The following is a 21,050-nucleotide window of genomic DNA, read 5'->3' as shown; positions in this document are numbered from 1 at the left end:
CAGCTTATCAATTATTTATTTTATGCATTGTGCCTTTGGTGTTTTATGTAAAAAGTTATTGACATGACAGAAGTCATCTAAATTGTCTCCTGTTATCTCCTAGGAGTTTTATAGTTGCATTCTACATTTAGGTCTGTGATCCATTTTCAGTTAATTTTTATGAAGAGTGTAAGGTCTATGTCTAGATTCCTTTTTTTTGCATGTGAATGTCTAGTTGTTCCAGTACTATTTGTTGAAAAGACTATATTTGCTCCATTGTATTACATTTTGTTCCTTTGTGGAAGATTAGCTGACTATACTTACGTCGGTTTATTTCTGGGATCTCTATTCTGTTTCATTGATCTGTTTGTCTATTCTTTCACCAATACCACACTGTCTTGATTACTGTAGCTTTGTAATAAGTCTTAAATTCAGGTAGTGTCAGTCCTTCAAATTTGTTCTTCTCCTTCAATATCATGTTGACTATTCTGGGTCTTTTGACTTTCCATATAAACTTCAGAAACAGCTTGTTGATACCCACAGGTTACTTGCTGGGATTTTGATTGGGATTGCATTGCATCTATAGATCAAGTTGGGAAGAATTGACATCTTGATGATATTGAGTGTTCCTATCCATGAATATGGACTATCTCTCCCTTTATTTAGTTCTTCTTTGATTTCATTCATTAGAGTTTGTAGTTTTCCTCACGTAGATCTTATACATATTTTGTTAGATTTATGCCTTAGTATTTCATTTGGGGGCTTGCTAATGAAAACGATACTGTGTTTTCAATTTCAAGTTCCACTTGTTCATTGCTGGTATAATCTTAATTTTAATTAACTTAAATTTAAATAGCTTCATCTGTCTGGTGGCTATCCTTTTAGTCAGCATAAGCCATCTCTACAAAGTACAATCATGAATTCTTCCTTTTTTAGGAATTATTCCCTTTTTAGGAATAAATGTAAATGTTACTACTGTACCAAAACATAGTGCTGCACCAAAACATTTACATTGACTTACTCATTTAACATTTATGGAATATACCAGGCACTATGTACCCGTTGTCATCCTAAATGCTAAAGAGCATTTAGGAGCTCACTGAAGAGCTCAGACTACTGAGAGATGTAGTGAGTAAAAATTACAGTATAATTTTGCTTGCTGCTAGAGACATCTGAATAGAGAATTGTGGGGACACAGCATATGAAACAATCACAGGAATTTAAAAAGTTTCATTGAAGAGTTTTATTTAAGCTGGGACATCATGGAAGAGTAAGTTAAAAAATAAATGTGGGTAGAGGAGAGTGAAGAAGAGGACATGCATTCCAGAAAAGACATGAAGTCCTGAAAAGGCTTGGTGTATCTAGGACACAGTGTGCTACTCCACATGTGGTATGCAGCCGCAGAGGATGCTGCTGGAAAGTAGACTCCATGCTGATCGTGAGTCTTACATGATCAGTAAGAAGTCTGGATATCAAGTAGTCACATAGTACATTATACTTCTATTGTTATAAATTTCATACTTTATATTAAATGGCTTTTTAAAAATCTGCTTCCTTAGATTTTCAAGTTGTTTATGGCAAGACCACGTCTGCCTTATCCACCACTGTACTCCATGGCATCTGATAATCAATAAGTATTTGCTACATGAATGAATGTTTCTGCTTGTCCTGAAACTTGATGCCCTTTGGGACCACATCACCTCCTCTATTCCAAGTTACCTCTTTAACGTCCGGTGTTCCACCTCTCAGTTTGCAACCACATTGCCCAACAGTTTGCCTGTTCGGTGGCAGTACTTAGTGACAGGTTTTATTACTGTTTTCTGCATTTTACATAAAGCTGGGAACTTTACTAGACAAGAACATTTGTGGCACTGGCTTTGAGTGACCCAGAATGAGATACTGAGATGGGAAAGTAACTGAAATAACTCCCCTTCACCAACTCTATAGGGCATATAGTTAAAAGGAATTATATATGTATAGTATATACATTTTTTAAAAATGAAGAGTAGGTATAAAAGTAAAACGGATCAAGAAAGGTACTCCAGAGTAACTATCTACTTTTTACTGATTTCAATGTAGGGGAAAGCAAAACAAACGTGCTCCTTGTTTCTTCCGTTCCATCCAGAGCCATTTAGCCATCCATATACATTTACTACCTTATGTTTATATTTCTTCATTATTTGATGGAGCTAATCCTCCCAGTAAGAGAAATCGGAAAGGCTCTAGATTACATGAAAGCAGTTCCCAACATTTATGGTACCCAAATTATTCATATTTGTGCAAAAAAAAATAATAATAATAATTATCCAACAGGTTCAAAGCTTTGAGCCCAAGTAAAAATAAGCATGATTCCCTACACAAACGGGATTGCCCTTCATTAATAACTAGAGAAGAGGGGATGCTAACTGCAGGCCCGGGCACATCTCCTCCCCGCCCCCACCCCCAGCCCCGCCCCCGTCCCAAAAATAAACCAAAGGGAGGGCAGAAAACAAAAAGAAGAGTAGTTAATTTGATTATCACTGCTCCAAAACATTAGGGATAATGCAAACAAAGACCGAAAGTAACACTTTATTAACTTGGCTTTCCTGCAACCCATCCGCGGCCGAGGAGAGACCTCGCAGCCTAGCTCTCAGAAGTCCCCGCCGGGCTCCCATAGCCGAGGACAAACCTCCCGCGCGGGGTGGGCGGGGCTGCGGCTCTTCGGGCCCCGCCCACGCCTGCGCCGGCCGCACGCGTTTCGTAGCTGCGTCGGGGAGGAGTCTCTTGTCCCTTTGCGCGGCCCGTTCCGCCTCGGCTCCCGTGGCTTTTCGGCTGACGTGTCTGCGGTTGGTCGGCTGCTTGGCGAGTAGGGCCGAGATGGCGGACGCTTGGGAAGAGATTAGGCGGTTGGCGGCTGACTTCCAGCGGGCGCAGTTCGCAGAGGCCACGCAGAGGTGCCTGACCCTCCCTCTCCATTGTGGAGTCCAAAATAGCCCCTGGGCGGCCACGCCAAGACCTGAGGCCGCAAACCCCAGGCCTTGGACCCCGGGCCTTCCCAGCCGCTGTCAGCGTTCCCGCCCCCTCCCCCGCTCCCAGAGCCTAGATTGCGGCTGCCAGTATAATTCTCGGCGGGGGGAGACCGAGAACATCCCCCCACCCTTTAAGCCCCAGCCAGGTGCAGGCGGGGCCTCCCCCCACGACAGCTGGGGCTGGTGACTTGGAGCTGTCTTAAGAACGTCCCTCTGACCCTTACTTAACCGTCAGCAAGTCATTGCCTGTTATGCACTGCCTGATTTAGAGCTTGAAAGGAGACGCTAACCCCGAAATACAGTACTTTGCAAATACTATGTTGACTCCTTAAACATTTTGCCTTTTTATTCTCCAGAACAGGTGTGCTAGGCCAGAGCCCGGGTCTCATCTGTCATTTTTAGGGACTCCGGACACTGATATTTCCTACAAACCCACTAACCTTTGTGGGGGAGGGGGTGTCCTGAGAAGCACCCTAACTCTGCTTTTTACCATTACCGAGCACGTAAAAAGCTAGTAGAACCCTTTTTTATCTGTTGACTCTTCCTTGTCTTGTTCCTTCTGGGGCTGAAGACTTTAATCCCTTGATGCTGTGTTTTGTATCAGTGCGAGCAAACTAGGACGCTTAACGTGTTTTCCTATCTCCTGCCTACAGATTAGTTGTATGAATGAGGCAATAATGCATTCAATAAAAGAAAATTTTGGGTTTTTTTTTTTAACTGAAGCTAAAGTGAAAATTGAAATAGAAGTAGGGCAGTTTTTTCTCTTATGTAAATTACATGTCCTCATTTTTCAGATTTGAAGATTAGAAGCAGGCCTAGAAGAGAGAGCAAACTTGAAATCTGTAATAGAAAGATTTGTAACAATGAACTACATGATTTAAGTTCATGTAAACCTATTTACTCCCTAGAACTTTTTTTAATTTATTGAATTAGTATTATACTAATAAAAGATACAGATTTTGTAATATAGAACCTAATGACTACCCAAACCTTTTTAAAAGCCCATTTTCATACGTTTTCTTAATCATATTATGCCCTGAATGTATCAAATGCATTTTTAAAACTTAACTTTTGTTTCCCTCAGGTTGTCAGAGCGGAATTGCATTGAGATTGTGAATAAATTGATTGCTCAGAAACAGCTAGAAGTAGTTCACACGCTTGATGGGAAGGAATATATTACTCCAGCCCAAATTAGTAAAGAAATGAGAGATGAGCTACATGTTCGAGGTGGTAAGTAATTCCTTAGTTTTTTTCTTCTGGTTCTTTGGAAGGGGGGAAAAAACCCTTAAAACTATACATCATAAGTGATTTAGAGGTTATAAGACACCCTTTCAATTGTTAATATGGTAATCAGCCTTAATATTTTTAATAGGTTTAGGTAAACATGATCGTATAATTTAAATGAAGTCAAATATTGTCACTTTAAAAATAGCGGTTTTTATTATTTTGGGTTATGTGTTCTGTATGTGAATTAATCAGCTGTTTCTTTTCACAGTTCATGAATTTATTGGGTGACTCAGGGGTGGATACTTAGCTACGTGTTATCAGGTGATAATTATGAAGAGGGAATAGAGATTTTAAATTATAGAGTGTTGAAAATCAAGGTTGTACTACCATGCTCTTTTTTAAACTTTAAGTATTTGCAAATTAGGAAACAGTTTGATGTGCTATATCTGTTTGTAGGAAATGCTATTACAAGCATACAAAAAAGTTTTTGTTTCCTTTGTCTTTTTGAAATTTGAACCAATTACTGAGCAAATTTGAACACTATTTGATTAGATTAGATGCATCTGTGAAAACAACTCATTAGATGTCATTAGGTACACCCTTGGTGTTTGTTTTTTATCTTCCTGCATAGTCCTAATAAAATATTAGCTATAATTTGGAATACTTAACAGATATTCTTTAGCTAATAAGTGGTAACCTACCAGTTTCAAATAATTGAAAAAAGTTTACCTGAATTTAGTTGTCTGTATCTCTTTGGTCACAGTAGATAAAATTGCAAAGGGAGGTAAATAACCCCTGTATATCTGGCCAACCCGTGTATCAGCTGATTCTCTAATTGGCCTGATATAACAAATGGAACTTTGAAAATAAACTATTGTCTGTACCTTAAGTCATGAAAATTTATTCAGCTAATGGTTTGCATTTGAAGACATTAATTACTGCAGCCCTGTGTCCTTTGTAGAAGGAGGACCTGGACGGTCCAAAACATAAATCTTTGGAATTTACAGTTTTTGGCTGGTATGTACTTAACACATAATGTAAAATAAATGAATGTCTTTTCTTTAAAGGTCGAGTAAACATTGTTGATCTGCAACAGGTAAATTTCAACTTTATAATAGTTTTTACTTTGATTCCTCAAGTGTTTTTTATATCATTAATTTTTTCAGTGCCCTAAGTATTCACTTGGTACTGGTATCGTGTTTTGTGTTTGTGAAGAAATAATTACATAACACTCACTGACATATATTGAATCAGTTTAATAAGTTCTTCTTTCTCAGTTGACTTGCTTATTCTTTATTCTTTACGAAATAAACTCATAGTTGTCATTTTATGTAATTACAAAATTTATGTAATTTTGGGAGAAAAATCACCAGTTTCATGTTTATTTGTTTTTAATATGTGGAAGTAAAAGAAATGTAGAAGATATTTTTAGAAAATACAGGTGTACATGTCATCAGTAAGGTACACTACAGTATATACAAGAAACTGGCAAATTTTGTGTGAAATGGTACAACTTCTTTTTTTTTAATTTTTATTTTATACTGGAGTATAGTTGATTTATAGTTCTTTTTCAGATTCTTTTCCTGTATAGGTTATTACAGAATATTGAGTACCATTCCCTGTGCTATACAGTAGGTCCTTGTTGATTATCTATGTATAGTAATGTGTATATGTTAATCCCAAACTCCTAATTTATCCCTCCTCCTGACCTTTCCCCTTTGGTAACCATAAGTTTGTTTTCAAAGGCTCTGAGTCTGTTTCTGTTTTGTAAATAACTTCATTTGTATCATTTTTTTTTTAGATTCCTCATATAAGTGATATCATATGATAATTGACTTTCTCTGTCTGACATACTCCACTTAATGTGATAATCTCTAGGTCCGTCCATGTTGCTGCAAATGGCATTATTTCATTCTTTTTTATGGCTGAGTACTATTCCATTGTATATATGTAGCACATCTTTATCCATTCCTCTGTTGATGGACGTTTAGGTTGCTTCCAACCTAATTGGAAGCAATTTACCTATTGTAAATAGTGCTGCAATGAACATTGCCGTGCATGTATCTTTTTGAAGTATAGTATTCTCCAGATGTATGCCTAGGAGTGGGATTGCTGGATCATATGGCAACTCTATTTTTAGTTTTTTAAGGAACCTCCGTACGGTTCTCCATAGTGGTTGTACCAATATACATTCCCACCAACAGTGTAGGAGGGTTCCCTTTTCTCCATAGCCTCTCCAGCATATATTGTTTGTAGACTTCTTGATGATGGCCATTCTGACCAGTGTTAGGTGATACCTGATTGTAGTTTTGATTTGCATTCTCTAATAATTAGTGATGTTGAGCATATTTTCATGTTGTTTTGGCCATCTGTATGTTGATGGAGAAATGTCTGTTTAGATCTTCTGCCCATTTTTTGATTGGGTTGTTTTTTTGATATTGAGTTACATGAGCTGTTTGTATATTTTGGAGATTAATCCCTTCTCACCCACTTCATTTGCAAATATTTTCTCCCATTCTGTGGATTGCCTTTTCGTTTTGTTTATGGTTTCCTTTGCTGTGCAAAACTTTTAAGTTTAGTTAGGTGCCATATGTTTATTTTTGTTTTTATTTTCATTACTCTAGGAGGTGGCTCCATAAAGATATTGCTGGGAGGGAGACACAAGAGGGAGGGGATATGGGGATATATGTATATATATAGCTGATTCACTTTGTTATACAGCAGAAACTAACACAACATTGTAAAGCAATTATATTCCAATAAAGATGTTAAAAAAAAATATTGCTGCGATTTATGTCAGAGTGTTCTGCCTATGTTTTCCTCTAAGAGTTTTATAGTATCCAGTCTTACATTGAGGTCTTTAATCCATTTTGTGTTTATTTTTGTGTATGATGTTAGAGAGTGTTCTAATTTCATTCTTTTACATGTAGCTGTCCAGTTTTCCCAGCACCACTTACTGAAGAGACAGTCTTTTCTCCATTGTATATTCTTGCCTCCTTTGTCATAAATGAATTGACCATAAGTATGTGGGTTTATTTCTGGGCTTTCTGTCCTATTCCGTTGATCTATATTTGTTTTTGTGCCAGTGCCATACTGTTTTTTTTTTTTTAATCAGTCATCAGTTTTATACACATCACTGTATACATGTTAATGCCAATCACCCAATTCAGCACACCACCATTCCCACCCCACCGCAGTTTTCCCCCCTTGGTATCCATACGTTTCTTCGCTACATCTGTGTCTCAACTTCTGCCCTGCAAACCGGTTCATCTGTACCATTTTTCTAGGTTCCAAATACATGCGTTAATATACGACATTTGTTTTTCTCTTTCTGACTTACTTCACTCTGTATGACAGTCTCTAGATCCATCCACGTCTCAACAAATGACTCATTTTCGTTCCTTTTTATGGCTGAGTAATATTCCATTGTATATATGTACCACAACTTCTTTAACCATTCGTCTGTTGATGGGCATTTAGGTTGCTTCCATGACCTGGCTATTGTAAATAGTGCTGCAATGCACATTGGGGTGCATGTGTATTTTTAAATTATGGTTTTCTCTGGGTATATGCCCAGTAGTGGGATTGCTGGGTCATATGGTAATTCTATTTTTAGTTTTTTAAGGAACCTCCATATTGTTCTCCATAGTGACTATCAATTTACATTCCCACCAACAGTGCAAGAGGGTTCCCTTTTCTCCACACCCTCTCCAGCATTTGTTGTTTGTAGATTTTCTGATGATGCCCATTCTAACTGGTGTGAGGTGATACCTCATGGTACTTTTGATTTGCATTTCTCTAATAATTAGTGATGTTGAGCATCTTTTCATGTGCTTCGTGGCCATCTGTATGTCTTCTTTGGAGAAATGTCTATTTAGGTCTTCTGCCCATTTTTGGATTGGGTTGTTTGTTTCTTTAATATTGAGCTGAATGAGCTGTTTATATATTTTGGAGATTAATCCTTTGTCCGTTGATTCGTTTGCAAATATTTTCTCCCATTCTGAGGGTTGTCTTTTCGTCTTGTTTATGGTTTCCTTTGCTGTGCAAATGCTTTGAAGTTTCATTAGGTCCCATTTGTTTATTTTTGTTTTTATTTCCATTACTCTAGGAGGTGGATCAAAAAAGATCTTGCTGAGATTGATGTCAAAGAGTGTTCTTCCTATGTTTTCCTCTAAGAGTTTTATAGTGTCCAGTCTTACATTTAGGTCTTTAATCCATTTTGAGTTTATTTTTGTGTATGGTGTTAGGGAGTATTCTAATTTCATTCTTTTACATGTAGCTGTCCAGTTTTCCCAGCACCATTTATTGAAGAGACTGTCTTTTCTCCATTGTATATCTTTGCCTCCTTTATCATAGATTAGTTGACCATAGGTGTGTGGGTTTATCTCTGGGCTTTCTGTCTTGTTCCATTGATCTATGTTTCTGTTTTTGTGCCAGTACCATATTCTCTTGATTACTGTAGCTTTGTAGTATATAGTCTGTAGTCAGGGAGTCTGATTCCTCCAGCTCTGTTTTTTTCCCTCAAGACTGCTTTGGCTATTCGGGGTGTTTTGTGTCTCCATACAAATTTTAAGGTGATTTGTTCTAGTTCCGTAAAAAATGCCATTGGTAATTTGATAGGGATTGCATTGAATCTGTAGATTGCTTTGGGTAGTATAGTCATTTTCACAATATTGATTCTTCCAATCCAAGAACATGGTATATCTCTCCATCTGTTGGTATCATCTTTATTTCTTTCATCAGTGTCTTATAGTTTTCTGCATACAGGTCTTTTGTCTCCCTAGGTAGGTTTATTCCTAGGTATTTTATTTTTTGTTGCAATGGTAAATGGGAGTGTTTCCATAATTTCTCTTTCAGATTTTTCATCATTAGTGTATGGGAATGCAAGTGATTTCTGTGCATTAATTAATCTTGTATCCTGCAACTTTACCAGATTCATTGATTAGCTCTAGTAGTTTTCTGGTGGCATTTTTAGGATTCTCTATGTATAGTATCATGTCATCTGCAAACAGTGACAGTTTTACTTCTTGTTTTCGAATTTGTATTCCTTTTATTTCTTTTTCTTCTCTGATTCCCGTGGCTAGGACTTCCAAAACTATGTTGAATAATAGTGGTGAGAGTGGACATCCTTGTCTCGTTCCTGATCTTAGAGGAAATGCTTTCAGTTTTTCACTGTTGAGAATGATGTTTGCTGTGGGTTTGTCGTATATGGCCTTTATTATGTTGAGGTAGGTTCCCTCTATGCCCACTTTCTGGAGAGTTTTTTTCATAAATGGGTGTTGACTTCTGTCAAAAGCTTTTTCTGCATCTATTGAGATGATCATATGGTTTTTATTCTTCAGTTTGTTAATATGGTGTATCACATTGATTGATTTGCGTATATTGAAGAATCCTTGCATCCCTGGGATAAATCCCACTTGATCGTGGTGTATGATCCTTTTAATGTGTTGTTGGATTCTGTTTGCTAGTATTTTGTTGAGGGTTTTTGCGTCTATATTCATCAGTGATATTGGTCTGTAATTTTCTTTTTTTGTAGTGTCTTTGTCTGGTTTTGGTATCAGGGTGATGGTGGCCTCATAGAATGAGTTTGGGAGTGTTCCTTCCTCTGCAATTTTTTGGAAGAGTTTGAGAAGGATGGGTGTTAGCTCTTCTCTAAATGTTTCATAGAATTCACCTGTGAAGCCATCTGGTCCTGGGCTTTTGTTTGTTGGAAGATTTTTAATCACAGTTTCAATTTCATTACTTGTGATTGGTCTGTTCATATTTTCTGTTTCTTCCTGGTTCAGTCTTGGAAGGTTATACCTTTCTAAGAATTTGTCCATTTCTTCCAGGTTGTCCATTTTATTGGCATAGAGTTGCTTGTAGTAGTCTCTTAGGATGCTTTGTATTTCTGCGGTGTCTTGTAACTTCTCCTTTTTCATTTCTAATTTTATTGATTTGAGTCCTCTCCCTCTTTTTCTTGATGAGTCTGGCTAATGGCTTATCAATTTTATCTTCTCAGAGAACCAGCTTTTAGTTTTATTGATCTTTGCTATTGTTTTCTTTGTTTCTATTTCATTTTTTTCCGCTCTAATCTTTATGATTTCTTTCCTTCTGCTAACTTTGGGTTTTGTTTGTTCTTCTTTCTCTAGTTTCTTTAGGTGTAAGGTTGGATTGTTTACTTGAGATTTTTCTTGTTTCTTGAGGTAGGTTTGTATAACTATAAACTTCCCTCTTAGAACTGCTTTTGCTGCATCCCATAGGTTTTGGATCGTCATGTTTTCATTGTCATTTGTCTCTATGTATTTTTTTTTTCTCTTTGATTTCTTCAGTGATCTCTTGGTTATTTAGTAACGTATTGTTTAGCCTCCATGTGTTTGTGTTTTTTACGTTTTTTTCCCTGTAATTCATTTCTAATCTCATAGCGTTGTGGTCAGAAAAGATGCTTGATATGATTTCAGTTTTCTTAAATTTACTGAGGCTTGATTTGTGACCCAAGGTGTGATCTATCCTGGAGAATGTTCTGTGCGCACTTGAGAAGAAAGTGTAATCTGCTGTTTTTGGATGGAATGTCCTATAAATATCAATTAAGTTTATCTGGTCTATTGTGTCATTTAAAGCTTCTGTTTCCTTATTTGTTTCCATTTTGGATGATCTGTCTATTGGTGTAAGTGAGGTGTTAAAGTCCCCCACTATTATTGTGTTACTGTCGATTTCCTCTTTTATAGCTGTTAGCAGTTGCCTTATGTATTGAGGTTCTCCTATGTTGGGTGCATATATATTTATAATTGTTATATCTTCTTCTTGGATTGATCCCTTGATCATTATGTAGTGTCCTTCCTTGTTTCTTGTAACATTCTTTATTTTAAATTCTATTTTATCTGATATGAGTATAGCTACTCCAGCTTTCTTTTGATTTCCATTTGCATGGAATATCTTTTTCCATCCCCTCACTTTCAGTCTGTATGTGTCCCTAGGTCTGAAGTGGGTCTCTTGTAGACAGCATATATATGGGTCTTGTTTTTGTATCCATTCAGCAAGCCTGTGTCTTTTGGTTGGAGCATTTAATCCATTCACGTTTATGGTAATTATTGATATGTATGTTCCTATGACCATTTTCTTAATTGTTTTGGGTTTGTTTTTGTAGGTCCTTTTCTTCTCTTGTGTTTCCCACTTAGAGAATTTCCTTTAGCATTTGTTGTAGAGCTTGGTGGTGCTGAATTCTCTTAGCTTTTGCTTGTCTGTAAAGCTTTTGATTTCTCCATCAAATCTAAATGAGATCCTTGCCAGGTAGAGTAATCTTGGTTGTAGGTTCTTCCCTTTCATCACTTTAAGTATATCATGCCACTCCTTTCTGGCTTGTAGAGTTTCTGCTGAGAAATCAACTGTTAACCTTATGGGAGTTCCCTTGTATGTTATTTGTCATTTTTCCCTTGCTGCTTTCAATAATTTTTCTTTGTCTTTAACTTTTGCCACTTTGATTACTATGTGTCTCGGCATGTTTCTTCTTGGGTTTATCCTGTGTGGGACTCTCTGCGCTTCCTGGACTTGGGTGGCTATTTCCTTTCCCATGTTAGGGAAGTTTTTGACTATAATCTCTTCAGATATTTTCTCGGGTCCTTTCTCTCTCTCTCCTCCTTCTGGGACCCCTATAATGCGAATGTTGTTGCGTTTAATGTTGTCCCAGAGGTCTCTTAGGCTGTCTTCATTTCTTTTCATTCTTTTTTCTTTAGTCTGTTCCCGCAGCAGTGAATTCCACCATTCTGTCTTCCAGGTCACTTATCCGTTCTTCTGCCTCAGTTATTCTGCTATTGATTCCTTCTAGTGTATTTTCATTTCAGTTATTGTATTGTTCATCTCTGTTTGTTTGTTCTTTAATTCTTCTAGGTCTTTGTTAAACATTTCTTGCATCTTCTCCATCTTTGCCTCCATTCTTATTCCAAGGTCCTGGATCATCTTCACTATCATTATTCGGAATTCTGTTTCTGGAAGGTTGCCTATCTCCACTTCATTTAGTTGTTTTTCTGGGGTTTTATCTTGTTCCTTCATCTGGTATATAGCCCTCTGCCTTTTCATCTTGTCTGTCTTTCTGTGAATGTGGTTTTTGTTCTACAGGCTGCAGGATTGTAGTTTTTCTTGCTTCTGCTGTCTGCCCTCTGGTGGTTGAGGCTATCTAAGAGGCTTGATGGGAGGCTCTGTTGGTGGGTAGAGCTGACTGTTGCTGTGGTGGTCAGAGCTCAGTAAAACTTTAATCCACTTGACTGTTGATGGGTGGGGCTGGGTTCCCTCCCTGTTGGTTGTTTTGCCTGAGGCAACCCAACACTGGAGCGTACCTGGGCTCTGTGGTGGGGCTAATGACAGACTCTGGGAGGGCTCATGCCAAGGAGTACTTCCCAGAACTTCTGCTGCCATTGTCCTTGTCCCCATGGTGAAACAGAGCCACCCCTGCCTCTGCAGGAGACCTTCCAACACTAGCAGGTAGGTCTGGTTCAGTCTCCCCTGGGGTCACTCGTCCTTCCCCTGGGTCCCAGTGCACACACTATTGTGTGTGCCCTCCAAGAGTGGGGTCTCTGTTTCCCCCAGTCCTGTCGAAGTCCTGCAATCAATTCCCACTAGGCTTCAAAGTCTGATTCTCTATGAATTCCTCCTCCTGTTGCCGGACCCCCAGGTTGGGAAGCCTGACATGGGGCTCAGAACCTTCACTCCAGTGGGTGGACTTCTGTGGTATAAGTGTTCGCCAGTCTGTGAGTCACCCCCCCACCAGTTATGGGATTTGATTTTACTCTGATTGCGCCCCTCCTGTCGTCTCATTGTGGCTTCTCCTTTGTCTTTGGATGTGGGGTATCTTTTTTGGTGAGTTCCAGTGTCTTCCTGTCGATGATTGTCCAGCAGCTAGTTGTGATTCTGGTGTTCTCGCAAGAGGGAGTGAGAGTACATCTTTCTACTTCGCCATCTTGGTTCCTCTCTCGCCATACTGTTTTGATGACTGTAACCTGTAGTGTAGTCTGAAGTCAGGGAGCCTGATTCCTCCAGCTCTGTTTTTCTTTCTCTGGATTGCTTTGGCTGTTCGGAGTCTTTTGTATTTCCATACAAATTGTAAAACTTTTTGTTCTAGTTTTGTGAAAAATGCCATTGGTAATTTGATAGGAATTGCATTGAATTTGTAGATTGCCTTGGGTAGTATAGTCATTTTGATGGTACTGATTCTTCCAATCCAAGAGCATGATATATATTTCCATCTGTTTGCGTCATCTTTGATTTCTTTCATCAGTATCTTACAGTTTTCAGAGTACGGGTCTTTTGCCTCCTTAGGTAGGTTTATTCCTAGGTACTTTATTCTTTTTGATGCAGTGGTAAATGGGATTGTATCCTTAATTTTTCGTTCTGGTCTTTCGTTGTCAGTGTATAGAAAAACAAGAGATTTCTGTATGTTAATTTTGTATCCTGCGACTTTACCAATTTCCTTGATGAGTTTTACTTATCTGGTAGCATCTTTAGGATTTTCTGTGTATAGTGTCATGTCATCAGTGAACAGTGACAGTTTTACTTCCTTTCCAATTTGGATTCCTTTTATTTCTTTTTTTTCTCTGATGGCCATGGCTAGGACTTCCAAAACTGTGTTGAATAGAAGTGGCAAGAGTGGACATCCTTATCTTGTTTCTGATCTCAGAGGAAATGCTTTCAGCTTTTCCCCATTGAGTATGATGCTAGCTGTAGGTTTGTCATATATATGGCCTTTATTATGTTGAGGTGTGTTCCCTCTATGCCCAACTTTCTGGAGAGTTTTTATCATAAATGGGTGTTGAATTTTTTCAGAAACTTTTTCTGTATCTATTGAGATTATCATATGGTTTTTATTCTTCAGTTTTGTGATGTGGTGTATCACACTGATTGATTTGCGCATATTTAAAAATTCTTGCATCCCTGGGATAAATCCCACTTGATTGTGGTGTATGATCCTTCTAATGTGTTGTTGGATTCGTTTGCTAGTATTTTGTTGAGGACTTTTGTGTCTATGTTCGTCAATGATATTGGCCTGTAATTTTCTTTTTTTGTGATATCTTTGTTTGGTTTTGGTATCAGGGTGAAGGTGGCCTCACAGAATGAGTTTGGGAGTGTTCCTTCCTCTGCAGTTTTTTGGAAGAGTTTCAAAAGGATAGGTGTTGACTCTTCTCTAAATGTTTGATAGAATTTGCCTGTGAAGCCATCTGGTCCTGGACTTCTGTTTGTTGGAAGTTTTTGTTTTTTTTTTTTTAATTTTTATTTATTTATTTATTTATTTTTGGCTGTGTTGGGTCCTCGTTTCTGTGCGTGGGCCCCCTCCAGTTGTGGCAAGTGGGGGCCACTCTTCATCACGGTGCGCGGGCCTCTCACCGTCGCGGCCTCTCTTGTTGCGGAGCACAGGCTCCAGACGCACAGGCTCAGTAATTGTGGCTCACGGGCTCAGTCGCTCCGCAGCACATGGGATCCTCCCAGACCAGGGCTCGAACCCGCGTCCCCTGCATTGGCAGGCAGACTCTCAACCACTGCGCCACCAGGGAAGCCCCTGTTGGAAGTTTTTTAATCACAGTTTCAACTTCAGTACTTGTGAGTGGTCTGTTCATATTTTCTGCTTCTTCCTTGTTCAGTCTTGAAAGATTGTACCTTTCCAAAAATTTGTCCATTTCTTCTATGTTGTCCATTTTTTTGACATATAGTTGCTTGTAGTAGTCTCTCACGATCCTTCGTATTTCTGCGATGTCTGTTGTAACTTCTCCTTTTTCATTTCTAATTTTATTGATTTGAGCCTTCTCCCTTTTTTTCTTGATGAGTCTAGCTAAAGGCTTATCAATTTTGTTTATCTTTTCACAGAACCAGGTTTTAGTTTCATTGTTCTTTGCTATTGTTTTCTTCGTCTCTATTTCATTTATTTCTGCTTTGATCTTTATGATTTCTTTCCTTCTACTATAGGTTTTGTTTGTCCTTTTTCTAGTTGCTTTAGGTTTAAGGTTAGGCTGTTTATTTGAGATTTTTCTTGTTTCCTGAGGTAAGAATGTATTGCTATAAACTTCCCTCTTAGAACTGCCCTTGCGGTGTCCCATAGGTTTTGGATTGTTGTGTTTTCATTTTCATTTGTCTCTAGGTATTTTTTGATTTCTTCAGTGATCCATTGGTTGTTTAGTAACATATTGTTTAGCCTCTATGTGTTTTTGTTTATTATAGGTTTTTTCCTGTAATTGATTTCTAATCTCATAGCATTGTGGTTGGAAAAGATGCGTGATATGATTTCGGTTTTCTTCAATTTACTGAGGCTTGATTTGTTGCCCACGATGTGATCTATCCTGGAGAATGTTCCATGTGCACTTGAGAAGAAAGTGTAATCTGCTGCTTTTGGGTGGCATGTCCTATAGATATCAATTAAGTCCATCGGCTCTAATGTGTCATTTAAGGCCTGTGTTTCCTTATTGATTTTCTGTCTGGATAATCTGTCCATTTATGTAAGTGGGGTGTTAAAGTCCCCCACTTTCATTGTGTTACTGTTGATTTCTCCTTTTATGTCTGTTAGCATTTGCCTTTTATGTTGAGGTGCTCTTGTGTTGTGTGCATATATATTTATAATTGTTGTATTTTCTTTTTAGATTAATCCTGTGATCATTATGTAGTGTCCTTCTGTGTCTCTTATAACAGTCTTTATTTTAAAGTCTCTTTTGTCTCATATGAGTATTGCTTCTCCAGCTGTCTTTTGATTTCCATTTGCATGGCATACCTTTTTCCATCCCCTCACTTTCAGTCTCTATGTGTCCGTAGCTCTGAAGTGGGTCTCTTGTAGACAGCATATATATGGGTCTTGTTTTTGTACTCATTCAACCAATCTTTTGGTTGGATCATTTAATCCATTCACATTTGAGGTAATTATTGATATGTATGTTCTTATTGCCATTTTGTTAATTGTTTTGGATTTGTTTTTGTAGGTCTTTTTTCTTCCCTTCCTCTTTTGTTCTCTTGTGATTTGATGACTATCTTTAGTGTTGTATTTGGATTGCTTTCTCTTTTTTGAGTGTGTATCATAGATTTTTGGTTTGCTGTTACCATGAGGTTTTGATACAGCAGTGTTTATATATACAAGATTGTTTTAAGTTGCTGGTGTTTTCATTTCAAATGCATTTCCAATGTCCTGCATTTGTACTCTCTTTTTCTCAAGATTGCTGGTTTTGATATCATATTTGTGTGTGGATGATTTCCTACCTTTACTGTATGTTTGCCTTTGCTGGTGAGCTTTTCCATTCTTAGTTTTCTTGTTTCTAGTTCTGGATTTCTCTTTCCACCTAGAGAAGTTCCTTTAGCATTGGTTGCAAAGCTGGTCTGGTGAATTCGCTTAGCTTTTGCTTGTCTGTAAAGCTTGATTTCTCCATCGAATCTGAATGAGAGCCTTGCTGGGTAGAGTATTCCTGCTTGTAGTATTTTTCCCTTTCATCACTTTAAATATATTGTGGTACTCCCTTCTGTCTTGCATAGTTTCTGCTGAAAAATCAGCTGATATCCTTATGGGGATTCCCTTGTATGTTATTTGTTTCTTTTCCCTTGTTTCTTTTAATATTTTCTCTTTGTCTTTGATTTTTGTCAGTTTGATAAGTATGTGTCTTGGTTTGTTCCTCCTTGGGTTTATCCTGTAAGGAACTCTGTGCTTCCTGGTCTTGAGTGAGTGTTTCCTTTCTCGTGTTAGGGAAGTTTTTGGCTGTTACTGCTTCAAATATTTTCTCATGCCCTTTCTCTCTCTCCTCCTTCTGGGACCCCTATAATGTGAATGTTGGCACATTTAACGTTGTCCCAGAGGTGTCTTAGGTTGTCCTCATTTCTTTTCATTCTTTTTTCTTTATTCTGTTCCGCGGCAGTGATTTCTACCAGTCTATCTTCCAGCTCACTTATGTGTTCTTCTGCCTCATTTATTCTGCTGTTGATTCCTTCTAGTGTATTCTTCATCACAGTTATTGTATTGTTCATCTCTGTTTGTTCTTTAAATCTTCTAGCTCTTGTTTAACATTTCTTGTATCTTCTCAGTCTGTGCCTTCATTCTTTTTCCGAGATCTTGGATCATCTTTGCTATCATTATTCTGAATTCTTTTTCAGGCAGATTGCCCATTTCCACTTCACTTAGTTGTCCTTCTGGGGCTTTATCTTATTCCTTTATCTGGAACATATTTCTCTGCCATGTCATTTTATTTAACTTTCTGTGTTTGAGGTTTCCATTCCACAGGCTTCAGGATTGTAGTTCTCCTTGCTTCTGGTGTTTGCCTCCTGGTGGGTGAGGTTGGTTCAGGGGCTTGTGCAGTCTTCCTGGTGGGAGGGACTGGGTCCTGCCCCCTGGTGGGTGGAGCTGGGTCCTGCCCCTCTGCTGGACAGGGCCATGTCAAGGGGTGTGTCTAGAGGTGGTTGTGGGCTCAGGACAACGTTAGGTAGCCTTTCTGTTGATGGATGGGGTGTGGTCCCACCCTGTTGGTTGTTTGGCCTGAGGTGTCCCAACACTGGAGCCTGCAGGCTGTTGGGTGGGGCCAGATCTTGGTGCCAAAATGGCAACCTCCAAAGAACTCACCCGAGGAGTATTCCCTGGGGCCTCTGCCACCAGTGTCCTTGCCCCCGCAGTGGGCCACAGCAGACCCCCACCTTCCTAGGAGACCCTCCAGGACCCTCAGGTAGGTCTGGCCCAGGCTACTGTGGAGTCACTGCTTTGCTCTGGGTCCCAGTGCATATGAAACCTTGTGTGTGCCTTCCAAGTGTGGAGTCTCTATTTCCTCTAGTCCTGTGGAGCTCCTGCATGCAAGCCCACTGGCCTTCAAAGCCAAATGCTCTGGGGGCTCTTCCTCCCGATGCCAGACCCCTAGGCTGGGGAGCCTGACGTGGTGATCAGAACTCTCACTTCTGTGGGAGAAACTCTGTAACAGAGGATCCAGTTTGTGGATTATCCACCTGGCGGGTACGGGGTTTGATTATATTGAGAAAGCGCCCCTCCTGTCATCTCCTTGTGGCTCTTCTTTGTCTTTGGATGTGGAATATCCTTTTTGATAGGTTCCAGTCTTTTTTGTTGATAGTCGTTCAGCAGTTAGTTGTGATTTTGGTGTTTTCTTGAGAGGAGGTGAGTTCACGTCCTTCAACTCCACCACCTTGTTTCCCTGCCTTCCAAAAATGAGCAGAACTGATGTCGTTAGGTTAGAGGACCTTGGTCCTTGTCTTTGGAGAAAGAATTCCACTGTAAAGCAGGCACAGAATTTATCGGAAGCACAGTATGTGCAAAGAGAAGAAAGAAGCAATTTATTTAGAGCAAAGCAGAAATACATGCCCAGAGAAGAGTGTGGACGTTCTCCCTGATGAGGAGCACACCAGAGAGGTGATTTAAATCACTTATATGGAGGCAGTTTTTCCGGGCCTTTTTTTTCCTTTGGTCAGTCATCTCGCTTCGTTTCCCACCTCTGACCAGACCCAGGGCCCTTCCTGATATGCGTGTGCATCTTTTTGCCAAGGTGGATTCCAGCACAGAGGCCTATGGAAGATTGACAGCACCTTTTATGGGGTAGCGCCCCTCCCTTTTTGACCCCCAAGGAGTCTTTCTGCACATGTGCAGTCAGGGAGGTTTCCTTGACCTCAGGAGTGATAGATGCAGTCATCTTATCTATTTACTTCAGCAGAGCTCAGCTCCTGCCATTAACTTTGTCCTTGAAGTGTCTAGGGCATACAAACCTCCAATTACTCTGCCTGACAAACTCTAGCTGTTCAGCCCAGGGGCCTGTCTACCTTCTACCTCAAATCCCCCCGAGAGACGTGAACCCCAAGAAATCGTTATTGGGAGGATGAACAGCAACAGTCTTTCCTCTATAGATTCTTCAGGCTGGCAAGGGGCTCATAGACCCTACCTAGTTGGGGTCATGGAGCCCTCACCAGGTCTCATTAAGGGGCCCCAGGGTGACTTCTGTTATTATTCTGGCAAGATCCGTTTCAAGGGATGGCTGGAATCTCTGGATCACCGTCATATTGTCTGGGAAACTGTTGCATCCTAGAGAGAACAAACTGAACAAGTAGGTTAAAAGAAGGCAAGGGCCAAAGATCAGTAAAAGAATTATTGTAACCAGAGGCCCAAGCAGGAGTAAGAACCAGGTTACATTTGGTAACAGTTTTGATACTGGTCCAGATAGAGTCAGTGCTTGGTTTATCCTGTTCAAAGAATGGAACCATTTGACCTGGTCATATATTTTTGATGTCCTTTTCTATTAACCCAGTGTGATTGTTGTAGGTGTTACAGCCCCAGTTAGAAGCAGTTGGAGGATTGACAACCTGCACATTAATAGACAAAACAGATCTCATTTTTTTTTCCCCGGAGAATAAGCCTGAGACCCAATATGGACCTGGTGCTTCGGGGAGACTTGTAGCCAGGTAGCCAGTTGTCTAGTTTTATCTAAGTAGGTTTTAACCTTTGATGTGGTATTAACACATAAATAACGGGAGCTATTGGTCACTACACATGCCCCTTCTTTCTGTTAATGTATGATCTAAAGCAATTTTATTATTTAAAAATGTAGTAGTTACAAAAGGAGACCTTGAAAATGTAAGGTTGTAGCTACCAGCTGTCAGCTGGTATTGTCCTGAGAACGGCTGGTGGCGTCAAGTCATAAGCTCATAAAACTTAAGTTCTCAGCAATACAAGGTCTTTTCTGAAATCACACCCGTAGTGTCAGCTAGTATTACCTTGCATGGCTGAACCACAGCTCCTTCGTTTTGACTTTTAATTGTAATTTTTCCCTTAATAGCCAAAGCAGATGTCACCGTTAATGATTTTAGTGTTTTTCTAGGTATGAGAAGAGGCAAGAATTTGGGATCAAAAAAATCCTTACCTGAAAATATCTAACTATCTGAAGGCCTGTTCTGTCACTTTTCCCCAGAGCACAGACTGCCTCATTTCTGATTTCCATCCCGAACTCTTTTCATGGGATGTTGAAGGTCAGCAGCTGAAGCAGCTCATGATTTAATCCTTGTAGAGGTAGATGGCGAGTGCCAGTTTCCAGTTGGCAGGGCCCTTTATAATCATAAATTTGAACATGGTTTGGGCGGCATTTTATGACCATTTTGTCCCATGGCGCTAGGAATGTTCATTCCCAGGTCTGGTGAAGATTTTGCTGACAGGTCACTCACTGTGCTATTTATTACTGGACCAGGCCTTGTTATCAGTAGCCAAAAGTCTCTGGACCACTTGTCTTACTAGTCTCTTACGATCCAGGAAAATATTCCATCTTGTTGCTTCCTCCCATATCTAGAGTTACACTGTTAACAGTCATTGATTTCATATGAGACTATATGTCATCATTTTATCAGAGATCAGTCACACATTTGGTAATGTAAGAAATAACAATTTTGTAAAACAGGCAATAAAAAAATATAGCTAGCAGTATTAGTAAGGTCAGAAGTAAGGGTTTAAGTCAAGAACTTACATTAGGTGCAGCCTAGTATATCCTCAAGTTGTCTGTCTTAGTCTGTTTTGTACCACTTATCTTTAAGGGAAATTATATACATTGGCATTGTCCATAAGACATTCAGCTTAATTTCCTAATGTTACTAGGCTGGTTATCCTTAATATAGTCTAATTGTTCCTTTAAACTTAAATGATCATAGCCTAGTGTTAATCTTCAGGTTGTAGATCATGGAGTATGTGATCTTTATCCAAAGGTTGATTATGAAGTTAGGCTTCAGAAAGAAACTTAGAATGTCCCTTTAATAATTTAATTAAATTTTGTAACAATATAATGTTAACAGTGAGGAACTATCTGGGAAGTGAGTCTTAGTAGACACAGGCCTTAATTAACAAAACTAGAATTTAATATTTAGTGAAACAAT

At 39.2% G+C, this 21,050-nt stretch overlaps 1 protein-coding gene across 1 annotated transcript in view; it reads left to right on the top strand.

Annotated features, from left to right (window-relative positions):
• Positions 1-2,756: 2,756 nt before the first annotated feature.
• Positions 2,757-21,050, top strand: part of UFL1 (UFM1 specific ligase 1) — a 59,184-nt gene continuing 40,890 nt past the window's right edge. The window contains exons 1-3 of the mRNA XM_036871479.1: positions 2,757-2,912; positions 4,072-4,217; positions 5,282-5,310. Of these exons, the coding sequence (XP_036727374.1) occupies positions 2,836-2,912; positions 4,072-4,217; positions 5,282-5,310 (252 nt within the window). The 5' untranslated portion in view covers positions 2,757-2,835. The remainder of the gene's footprint in view (positions 2,913-4,071; positions 4,218-5,281; positions 5,311-21,050) is intronic.

Source organism: Balaenoptera musculus, chromosome 12 (assembly GCF_009873245.2).
Source record: "Balaenoptera musculus isolate JJ_BM4_2016_0621 chromosome 12, mBalMus1.pri.v3, whole genome shotgun sequence".
Classification (NCBI taxonomy): Eukaryota; Metazoa; Chordata; class Mammalia; order Artiodactyla; family Balaenopteridae; genus Balaenoptera; species Balaenoptera musculus.
The sequence above is the reverse complement of the archived record's forward strand: the minus strand, read 5'-3'. Positions and strand labels throughout refer to the sequence as shown.